The 11,694-nt window shown below is 49.2% G+C and overlaps 1 protein-coding gene across 5 annotated transcripts in view; it reads left to right on the top strand.

The window, feature by feature from the left end:
* Positions 1–11,694, top strand: part of SEC11A (SEC11 homolog A, signal peptidase complex subunit) — a 49,366-nt gene that overhangs the window by 34,620 nt on the left and 3,052 nt on the right. For 2 of the 5 annotated variants that reach the window (XM_029950746.1, XM_029950744.1), the window contains 3 exons: positions 2–121; positions 6,042–6,099; positions 6,504–7,022. In XM_029950746.1, coding sequence (XP_029806606.1) covers positions 2–121; positions 6,042–6,099; positions 6,504–6,554 — 229 coding nt within the window. In that variant the 3' untranslated portion in view covers positions 6,555–7,022. Of the gene's footprint in view, position 1; positions 122–6,041; positions 6,100–6,503; positions 7,023–11,694 lie in introns of those variants that run through there. The other 3 variants (XM_029950743.1, XM_029950742.1, XM_029950745.1) reach the window with 2 other exon arrangements.

Here is an 11,694-nt window from a genome sequence, read left to right as displayed (position 1 = left end):
GGCAAAATGGACACATCAAGTTTTTGACCAAAGGAGATAATAATGCGGTTGATGACCGAGGCCTCTACAAACAAGGACAACACTGGCTGGAGAAGAAAGATGTCGTGGGGAGAGCAAGGGGGTGAGTATAGAGCGGGTGTCACTGAGCGTGAGACGTGGTGGCCCCTGTGCGGGCGTCTGCTGCGCACAACTGAGTATCGTGTTTCGGTGCCGGTTCTACCGACTCCCCTTGCGTCCTTTGAAAAGTATTCTTAGAATACCTCTAAAACTTGGGGTGCGCTGCGCCAGAGGAAATGGGGTCCAGTGAAGGAGCACTAGTGATGAGATGACGATTGGGGTGACAGTTTTAGAAATCCATCTTTTACTTAGTTCGTTCAAGACGCGTTGCTGGGCACCTTCCATGCACGCTGACGTCGACACGCACCAGTCTCTGGGGTCCCGGGCAGTGTGATCGTGCTTCATGGGATATGTTTCTGAAGTCGTTACGTAAGTCAGCAACGTGATGTGCCGTCTAAATTAACTTCACCGTGTTTATTTCATACTGTCTTATTTCTAGTCTTAAAACCATTGAGGTCAACTGAAAGTAAAAAGTTATCTGAAGCCTGTTTATTTCAGATTTATCAGGAGAACAGATCAGTGGAGGAAGGAATTGTAAGTCGTTGATATGAGGACACACGGCATTGTTGCTCCCCTCGCGTTCCTAATGGTATTAACAGTCACTCACACTTGAAAGGGCTTACTGTATGCCGGAGACTCATTCTAAATTCTTCACAAGTATTACCTCTTTTTAACCTCAGAACAACCCTAATATTTCCATTCTATAGATGAGGAAACACAGACGAGTCAGGTCGCCTCTCCAAGGCCACACTGACAGCGGCAGGCGGCTGGCCGACTCCGGATGCCCGCCCTTAACCATCCCTCCGAGGTGCTGGCGCGACGCTTCCGAGGCGGCCGGCCGCTGGTCCTCACTATTCAGACGCCCCTTCCTCCGCAGACCCTGGATTCCCAGCGATCCCGCCAGAGAGCAGGCCGCCGCACTGAGTTCTCGTCCCACAGGGACTCCGAGCGGGCGAGCTGCCCCGGCTCCAGCGGGGCGGGAGCAGCCCGAGCCCCGGTGTCACTGTGCGCATGTCTCCAGCTCAAGGGAACTTCCTTTCCCGCGTTGGACCTAAACATACCTTTTTAAAAAAGATTTTATTTATTTTTAAGTAATCTCTACACCTGGGGTGCCTGGGTGGCTCAGTCAGTTAAGCAGCTGACTTTGGCTCAGGTCGTGATCTCACAATTCATGGGTTCGAGCCCCATGTCGAGCTGTGCTGACAGCTCAGAGCCTGGAGCCTGCTTCACATTCTGGGCCTCCTCCTCTCTGCCCCTCTGTCGCTTGCACTCTGTCTCTGTCTCTGTCTCTCTCTCAAAAATAAATATTTTAAAAAAATGCTTCAAGTAATCTCTACATCCAACATAGGGCTCGAACTTACAACCCTGAGATCAAGAGTTGCATGCTCCACGGACTGAACCAGTCAGGTGCCCCAAAACATACTTAAAGTAACTAGTCTTTCTAAAGAACTTTAAAAACATCTTTAAGTGTATACAATGTTATTTCTAAAATCCGAACATTGAAGGGCGCCTGGCTGGGTCAGAGATTACTTCAAAGAGATTAAAGAGATTACTTAAAAATGAAATCTTTATTTTTATTTTATTTATTTATTTTTTAAGTAGGCTCCATGCTGATCGTGAGCCCAGGTGCCGCCTAAAAAGTAAAATCTTAAAAAAGTAAAATAAAATCCCAACATTGAAGATACAGACCTTTTTGTTGCTTTTAATGAAAAAAAGTAATCTCTGCATTAAATAACTTTCCACCGAGGACAAACCTCTGGGACCCATGTCGCAGGAGCCCAGAACCTTCGTTTCACTGACTCATTGGCATTGGTTATGCTGCCACTTCCCTTGGCACCGTGGGGCAGAGCACTCCTTCTGTGGAAATTGTGTTTATAAAACACTAAACTGATAATTCAAAGTCAGACTGTACCCAAACCTTGAGGATAACTGTTTTTACAGGTCAGTCTATGACTGTGACTGTGGTACCAATGTCTTTGTGCAATCAAAACAAAAAAAATGTTTTTCAAGTAGTTGCACCCTAAAGTTTTACACTGAGGCCTAAGGCCCTAAATAAAAACAAGTTAAAACACTTTTATTGAGCTAGAATTCACATATATTAGAGAATAAGATTCACCACGTAACAGTGCACAGTTCAGTGGGTTTTACTGTATCCACAAGGTCACACAGCCGTCACCGCGATCTGATCGCAGACCGTGTCGCGCTCCCGAAGGAAAACTCCGTACCCACCAGCAGTCGGTCCCCAGTCCCTGTCCCTGCAGCTCCGGCTCCGCTAACCCACTCTGCGTCTCTGCATTGCCTGTTCTGAACGTGTTTTGTCCACAGAATCGTACAGTATGCGGGCTTCGTTTATGTCTGGCTCCTTTCCCCAGCAGGGTGTTTTCAGGGCTTGTTCATGTTTCAACATGTAATAAGGACAACTGTAGAAAATGAAACTAATACTGAACCAACCAAGTATTTAACAGGAGTGATCCTTTCTAAATTCAGGACGTTGAAAAACACAAGAGGACCTATTAGAGAAGAGTAGAGAGCGCTAGGAGACAGGAAAGGCTGGCTCAAGATGAGCGGTGGGCTATGTTGACCATGAAGAGAGACCTAAACGTAGAAGGAAGGAGCGGAGTGATGTAGCTCTCTGTTTACTAAAGTCAGCTTTAAGGATGAGGCTTTTCAAATGGACTTTTTCCTTTTTTTTTTTTTTTTTTTACATTTATTTATTTTCGAGAGACAGAGCATGAACAGGGGAGAGGGAGAGAAAGAGACACAGAATCCGAAGCAGGCTCCAGGCTCTGAGCTGTCAGCACAGAGCCCAACGTGGGGCTTGAACCCATGAGCCGTGAGATCATGACCTGAGACGAAGTCGGACGCTCAACGGACTGAGCCACCCAGGTGCCCCCAAATGGACTTTTTCCTTAACTTGAAACATCATTCTGGGGTAGAAACAAAGACCCCTCTTAAGTCAGCTCCCAGATAGAGACCCCTTTTGACAGTTGGCAAAATTATTTTCTCCCAAATATCAGAAGATAGTTCTTCCCCCTCCAGCACCTTCAATTCCAAGAACTCCCAGGCCCTCGTGTTTATCCATCCTCTACCTCCTAGTTGTTAACTTGACGCCGGCCGCTCCTGGAGTTGGCTTTGTGGGTGGCATTTGTCTCACTTCTTGTAAACCTTCTGCTTCTGCTAAAGCCGAGCTTCTCTGAGCAGGGTAGGGAAAACGTGCAACTGATTGGAATCTAAGGTGGCCGATAATGGCGGCGCCGTGTGCTTGGTTATCAGCCTTTGGTGCCTCTGTCCGTGGAGGGAAACGGTGAGACAGAGAGTTAAATCTTTTGTTTGACTTTGGACTGCCTGGCGTAGTATTTGCTTCCGTTGCTCCTGACGCCCGAGTTGCTTCCATCTCCCGTATGGGGGGCAAGGAAACACCAGCCTTGGGGGGAAAACGTGTCCAGGGATAACCCATAGACAGGCTGTCTGCTCACTGGGAGCTAAACGGTCTTCGAGCACGGACAGGGCGTGGAGGGAACAGCGGGGGTCCGTCTGTGAGACCGGCTGCCCATCAGCAGGTCGGAATAAGCAGCCTGACCCTGTTTTTGTAGAAATCACTGGTGCTGTTATCGCTTTTAGTCTGCATTTTACTGTGAGACATCTGTCTTTACATCCTTTTTTTTTTAAGTTTATTTTTATTTTGACAGAGACAGAGACTGTGTGAGTAGAGGAGGGGCAGAGAGAGGGAAAGAGAGAGTCCCAAGCAGGTTTCGTGGTGCCAGCCCAACATGAGGCTTGAGCTCAGGAAACCGTGAGATCATGACCTGAGCCAAAACGAAGTCGGACGCTTAATGGACTGAGCCCCGCAGGCACCCCCGTCTTTACATTCTTAAATTAGATGACTTACCCCACTGAAAGCTATTGCTTTTATGAAAATGTTATAACTGAGACAAAATAATAAGTCACCACATTAAAAAGAAAAGATACCTATTAAAACTATAGAAACCCTGTACCTGTCCTCCTGGAGCTTAGCTCTGCCATCCCGTAGGGACTGAATTTTCAGCTCTTAGAGGTCCCAGGGGTAGAAACCAAAGCCTGGGGCCTTGGAGGGGATATTATTTGCCACCACACGCCAGGTGCAGGCATCCCCACCAGCTAGAACTGAGCCCCTGCTACCCCGGTGTGCAGAAGCATTACCCGGGCCGCCTTCCACAGACGCTCTGACTCCGTAAATCTGGGGGAGACCCAGCATTTTCTAACAGGCTGTCCAAGTGATTCTGACAAAGGAGGCCAGGATTTTAGGAAACACCAACTTACGGAATGAGAGTTTGGGAATGGGGAGAGAGAGAGAGGTGGGTCGGGTAGTGGTGCCAGAAGGGAGAGGACAGGAGACGGGGTAAGAGGAGTTCTTTAAAGGAAGTCAAGTGCACCAAAGACAACATTTCTGTTTCTCCAGCTTCCCTGAAGGCTTTGATAGGGAGGTGTTATGTGGGAGATAGTTCCTCGTTGTGCACCTGTGGCATGGTGCAAAGCCCTGAATAGAAATATCTGGGCTATTTTAAAGCGTGCAAGTTCAGTCTCCACCTCAACCCGGCCCCTTCTCGAGGGCAAGCTCCAGGTCAGCATTGTGGAGCCCACTCCGGAGTCCAGCAGTAAAAGAGGAGACGGCACCCTGCTAACCTTTTCTTTCTCTCCTGAGTTCTTAGGAGGTTGAGGAGGATTTTGCATTGAGGGGAGACGTGAAGTCCTAGAGCAAATGAGATCTCTAAGGGAAAGGGTGAAAAAGAGGCTTGGACATTCATTCAGTCAGGCCGTATTTACCAGATGCCTACGACTGTGGGCAAGGCGTTTGGCCTTGAGTGTACACGGGGGAGTGAGACCGGCATCGTTTTTGCCCCTACAGAGCTTAGCTCTAATAGGAGAAACACACACTCTGCAGCTAGTTGTGCAACTAATTATGTAATAAAAAATGGTGGGGGCACCTGGGTGGCTCTGCCTGTTAAGCGTTCGACTCTTGCTTTCAAGTCAGGTCATGATCTCATGGTTCATGGAGTCGAGCCCTGTGTCAGGCTCTGCGCTGACAATGCAGAGCCTGCTGGAGATCCTCTCTCACTGCCCCACCCCCAAAGAAGTCAATAAACTTTTAAAAATTGTAGTAAAGACTTCAGAGGAAATATATCAGGTCTATGAGATTATTTAACAGTGGTTTTACCTAGTTTAAGGGGATAAACTTTGGGGGTGAGGGGAAAGAAAGACTCGTGGAAAAAAAAAAACCCGGAGGGCTAGCAGCCAGGAGGTAGGTAGAGAAACAGATCTGTGGTGTGTTAGAGAAACCCAAGGAGGAAGGGGTTTCAAGGGAAGCTTGTGGTCCTCAAAGTCCCGTTCTGCAGGAGGGAAGGGAGGTGGGAGGTGAGACCGGTCTGCTGCATGTGGTGATTTGAACTGTTCTGGGAAAAGTTTCAGGACTAAGAAAGCCAGAGCCAGATGACAGGTGGCTGAAAAATGAGAGGGTGGTGAAGTCTTAAGTACCACAGTGCCACTCTTTCACTCTCTTTGTGGGCACTTGACATGAAGTCCCTTGTACCCACCCGGCTGAGTTTGCCTTGTCCGCCCGGCTCATGGCCGCTCTCTGAAGGTTATGACAGCCAGCCCAGCACCAGGCATGAGTGCCACCATCTTGCGGCCTAAGATGTCCGCTCTGGTGCTCTTCTTGGCCCCGGAGGCCATGGAGCTCAGGCACGAGCGTCTGTTTCCTCATCTATAAAATGGTGACATTCCTAACTTCCCTGTCACATGAGTGGTTGAAAGCATCTTCTAGGACAGTCTGTATGAATGGACTCTGTGAACTGGAAATTTTTTTTCTCTGGAAGATATTGAGAATATTTGGTAAATGAGAATGGTTACCTAGGAAGTTCTGTGATGATGTTTTTTTGTTTGTTTAGATTTGTTCCTTATATCGGGATTGTGACGATCCTCATGAATGACTACCCCAAATTTAAGGTAAGAGCCTGTACTGTGTTCCATTAAAAATGTGATCTTTTAGGGCTCCTGGGTGGCTCAGTTAGTTGAGCATCTGACTCCTGATCTCGGTTCAGCTCATGATCCCTGAGAAGTGGGATCGAGCCCCGAGTTGGGCTCTGTGCTGAGCCTAAGGCTACTTGAGATTCTCTCTCTCTCCCTCTGCTCCTCTCCCCACTCGCATTCTTTCTCGCTCTCAAATTAAAATATATATACATATCTATATATAATCTTTTGCTTAATTTTGGAAAAGTACTAAGTGGATTGCTAGTTGGATCATTTAGTCCTTTATCTTGGCCACAAAGGCCCACTTACTCATCAACTCCGAGGACTTGCAAACTTCTAGAAGCCTCTCTGACTTGTGATGCTCTGTGTTTGTTTTCCAGTATGCAGTGCTCTTTCTGCTGGGTTTATTTGTGCTGGTCCATCGTGAGTAGGAAGTTCGCCTTGGTGTTCCTGGAAGAGGCCCTACTGCTCGTTACTGAATGTTTGGAATCGATACTGGTCTGTGGCTGGCGGAGTGGGGACGCTCCTGGCGGCGCTTCTCGGGAGCAATGGTCTGCATTAGCTTCTGTTTCCACGCCAGGGCGTGTGGGCGGGCGCACGGGCACCGCGGCGCGCACTCGAGGGGACTCGGTCACAGGATTTCATATGTTGTCATTGTCACACTTTCACATTTTTGTACATCAGTGAATTTTTTATATTAAAAGGTTGAGCCAAAGCCCCCAGTGTTTGTATCTTGAAGCCAAGCTTCACTTCTAAAGTGCCTCCAGAGTTCTGCACGTGAGAATGCGCTCTGCACGGGTCGGAACCGCCACTCCTCCCCAGGAGCGGGAATGGCGTGTGCTGAGGTGGTCGGAAGTCTTAACTTTTCAAATTTTAAATAAAAGACTTTGCATATCGAACCCCTTATCCCTGACTTGTGTTTGGCGGGAAAGCTTTGCCTTCCTCTGCTTCTGCTTAGCGCCCTTTGGGGAGAGACAGACTTGACTGTGAGCAGTCGTTCAGCCAAGAAGGTTGTCCTGATACTAACAACTGGTTTTTGTTTGTGTGTTTTGTTTTTGTTTGTGTTTTTGTGGAGGGAGGTGCCCGTTGACATTCATAGGAAACCTCTCAGCCATACAATTGGTTCTTCACTGGGGTGTGACTCAGATGTGTAGAGACGCAGTCTGTGTTGCCGGAAGGTTCAGGAAACCCTCCCTGTGCTCCCGTCCCTTTCTGCCCTGAGACTCTCGGGGCCGTTCTGCACGGTGGCTGGTGGTGCATGTCCGGGGCGGCGGGGGGGTGGAGTGGGGGGCTGGAGGCCAAGCCCGCTACCTGCTCTTTAAAAACTCCTGTGCCTGAACCTGACCTCTTAAGTGCCTGGCTTCGCTTTTCTCTGACGCAGACTTCGGGAAGGCAAAGCTTAAAGTGTGTTGTTCTTTTTCTGACACAGAGGCAGCGCGGGAAGGGGCTAGCGCCGGCCAAGCCAGTGCGCTTTTACGTGCAGAGTGCTCTTGATCCTCTCTGGTCTCTTCTTGTATTAATGTGAAACCTGAAGGCAAGCAGATTTTCTGTGTTGGGCTAAATGAGCAGGTTTTATTGTCTGCTCAGCTGAGGTGGATCAGCCGAAGTAGGAATCCGTCCACACTTCAATGCTAATGGAATTACCATTAGAAGACGGAGAGAATGTAAAAATAAGAACAGTTAATCTTCTGCCGCTCTCTCATATGGGGGCAGCGCCTTCCTAAACCCATTACCTAGGCGTTAGCCTTTCGACTTTGGATGTGGGCTCTTCATGGTCTCAGCCCAGTGAGAAACGGCAAATCCCTGCTAACGAGCGCTTCTCTGAACCTGCCTGTGAGGCTTATGTCGTGCTTGCGTGTTCTCCTGCGCCACGAGAGAGGGTGGCAGCAGTGGCCCGTGTGTAGAACGGTAGAAAATTGGCATTCGCTCCATTTCTTCCCTCCTGACCACCCGCAGAGGACCGGGGGTAACTGCTCGGCCTAACTGCCCAGGCTCCCTTCTGTAGCGTCCTTGCCGGGACCACGTCGGGTGCTTCGCTGCCCCGAGGGCGGGATCCGGGGTGCTTGTGATCCTAGCGTGCCTGAGTGTGAGCATCGGCGCTGTGTCCTCGGCTCTCCGTGCACGCTTACACAGTTAAAACGTTAATATCTTCCTCATTTGCATATTTTCTCACCCACTTTTGTTTTTCCTCCTTTGCTGGGTGCTCTTGTTGGAGGCAACAGCTGAATTTTTCTGAGAAGTAACCAAATCATTCAGGAATATCTGAATTACTCTACTAGCCAAAAATAAAGATTATCCTGGGAGGGAGGTTATATGTCGTCAGGTTTTACGTTGTCTAGTGTAGTGCTAACACCTGAGACGCAACGCTGGGCAGTTGTATCAGTAGTCGGTGTGACGTGGTGTCAGAGCTCTGGGACAATGGCGACCCCAAGGATGTCCACTTTGGTGTTTTACGGGGGGATTAGCTCCTTGAGATTTGGCTGGGCCTGGGCGCCTTTCGGAGGCTCGCCCATTGGGAGCGTTGGGGATCCGAGCCGTGGCGATCAGTACAACTTCAAGCGAGAATTTGATCTTGGGGTTGCCCCTCCGCTGGGACTCACCCACTGTCCCCAGCCCAGCGTGTAATTCTCTACAAGTCCTTCGCAAATCCCTGTCCTCACTTCTAATCCAGGCATGTCTGGACCCTCTGGGCGCTTCCACTTGATTGTCCTCTTTAAACTTGAGCTCAGAGCCATTCCTGCAAACTCCCCCTGCAGATTTCGCCTCTGCTTCGCAGGAGCAGTCACATCGGGTTTTCATCTCCCACCGTGTTCAGTCCCTTACGAGCCCTACCCGTACTTACCCCTTTCACTCCACCTCTCGTTGCCATCACCTGAATCCGGAGACATAGTGGTTCCCTTCGCTTGGTGACTCTGTCTCCATTTCCCTGCCGCGCACCAGTCTTGCCTATTCCAGATCATTTCCGCTTGTTCGTTAATTTTAGTGCCCCGTTTAAGAAGTGTCTCGTTTTGAACCATAGGTGAGGTGTAAGTTTGTGGACGGGGCCGCAAGTTCCCCCATCAGATTGCAGGCTGCGGTGTAGGGGTGCTGTACTGTGCTCCCCAGGGGCGTCCGGGAGCTTGTGCAAATCTAGGAGGTGAGGCGGTGTGCCGGGCGCTGGAGCCAGAGGCACTAACTCAGGGCAGCGCTGTTGCTGAGCTGTGATTCTGGGGCAGAGCCTGTGAATCATAGAAGTGATTTGCACCTTCCTGTTATTTAGGAAGTCTATCATCTTGGTCTTGCCCAATTTGAATCTGAAAACTTTCTCTCCCCATGGTTCCATTTAAACAGCATGTTCCCTTTCTAGAATTTTTTATGTTAATCCTGTTTTCTTCCCTTTTGTGTTGTCCTTGGACTCCTTCTGCATTTTCTTTCTCAGTGGGAGAAGCATTGGTGTTTGTCACCTTTTTAAAAAATTTTCTTTAGTTTATTTATTTTTGAGAGAGAGACAGACAGACAGATCATGAGTGGGGGAGGAGCAGAGAGAGAGGGAGAAACAGAATCCGAAGCAGGTCCAGGTCCTGAGCTGTCAGCACAGAGCCTGACGCAGGAGTTGAACCCACGAACCTTGAGATCATGACCTGAGCCAGAGTTGGATGCTCAACCGACTGAGCCCTTCAGGTGCCCCTTGTCACCTTTCTTAAGGAGTCTGAGACTTCTCTGAGAGCCTAGGCTGAAAGTATGGGCTCTGTGACCCTTACGTGCTTATCTTGGCCGTTTGTTCTCGTGTGTTTCCAAGTTCGTGCAGTCTCTGAGGACAACGCGTGGAGGCTAGCTCAGCATCTCGGGTCACTTGTGTCCGTTGAGCTTCCAGAATGACCCAGCTGATTCTAGCTGGTTAAATGGATGGTCCACCTTCTGCAAGGTACTCCTGTCAGTCGGGACGGCCGATTCAGACTGTTTTCTGGCCAAGTATGTCTTTGTTAGCATTGTCCCGCACTAGAACTAGAAGTAATATCAGCTAGACTTTTAAAAATAAACAACAAATATGACCCTTCGCAGACAAGTGTTGAGTCTGGGCATAGAAGGAATTCTGTGTAACCAAGAAATGTTCATAAAGACTAGAATATGCAGGAGTTACTTTAAGAAACAGCGAAGACCTTGCCTTCTGAGTGTCGTGTGGCGTCCGAGGCCCTCAGGACGATTCCGGTCTCCACTCTTCTCCCCTCCACGTCGGTCTCAGCGGATAGACGGCTAGCCTTTGCGGATGGGGGTCCGTCCTCCCCCTGCTAACAGCTTTCCCCCTCAGCAGGCGCTTCCTGAGCACCTAGTCTGTGCCAGATCCGGCCCTGCCCCTGGGGGTACAAAGGTGAGCAAGGCAAGGGACTGCCAGGAACTCGGTGCCCTTCCCGGAGCGGCACGTGAGCAGTTTTTCCACATAGGATCGTAAGTGAGTTTGCAGACGCACAGGGAGCTCAGAAGAGGAGTGTGCCTTACTGTCAGCTACGCTCCCTGCTCGGTGCTTCGGGACTTTGTTCGTGTCTTTTTTTCTTTTATTCTTGTTTTCTGCCCCTCCCAGGTGCCCACGTCCTCCTTACCAGAGGCTCAGAGAGGCGCGTTGTGTGTGTGTCCCCTACCCCGACCGGCGTCCGAGAGGCGTCCTTGTAGAGCCTCTCCTCCCTGTCACAGTGCTTTGCACGCTTTAGATTTATTGATTGATAAGTAAGGAAATAAACTGATCCAGAAGGAAGGGTTTGGAGCAGCTCATGGTACTATGTGACTAGATAAAACATAACTGGAGAGTTTGGGGTGGAACCAAGTGTGGGGCGCGGAAAGGAGGAGATGAGAGGCGAGGTTAGCGCTCACAAGACACATCAGACGTCCGCCATCCGCCACAGGACACTCCGCAGCTCCTTCTGGCTCGCGCAGAGGGAGACAGTCGTCCTGTGCCTTATGGGGTGGGCATGAAACGGAATGGACAACAGCAACAAAAAACCTTGTGACGATACCGGAGGTCTGTCTTCTGGGACCCGCTGCCAGGGCGCTGTTCAGAGAAGGTTCCGTGGAACAGGCGTGGTCGCCGCTCTGCAGAGAGCCACCTCGCCAGACACCGGCTACCCATCCAGCCAGTCAGGAGCCCCGGGCACCTTTCCTGTAGGACGGCGTTCCTTAATCTTTCAAAACTGACGGCCTTTTTAAAGAAACATACAATCTCTTCCCTCTCCTTTCTGACAAACTCTCCCTCAGGTCTGGTATATGCAACCTCCATCCTCATTAGCAAAGAATATTTTCTTTTGCTTTTTCTCAAGTTTGTATTATAAAAACAAGAGTTACTTCTTTTTCATATGCAGTTATATTCAATATGACTCTCATATACGGTTATATTATGTTGAATGCATATGTACATATACATATATTTATATATACACACACACCATATATATGGAGAGCGAATATGACTTCGAAGCGATAAATCCCTATCCTACCAATCTTAGGAGTTTCTGGAATGGTATCTACTCTCGTAAGAATCACTTCCCTAGAACCTTTCCTTTAATTGGCCAGTTTATTCAGATTGATAAGCTGGATTCCAGC

Source organism: Suricata suricatta, chromosome 9 (genome assembly GCF_006229205.1).
Source record: "Suricata suricatta isolate VVHF042 chromosome 9, meerkat_22Aug2017_6uvM2_HiC, whole genome shotgun sequence".
Classification (NCBI taxonomy): domain Eukaryota; kingdom Metazoa; phylum Chordata; class Mammalia; order Carnivora; family Herpestidae; genus Suricata; species Suricata suricatta.
Note: the sequence above shows the minus strand (reverse complement) of the source record. Positions and strands in the feature narration are given on the sequence as shown.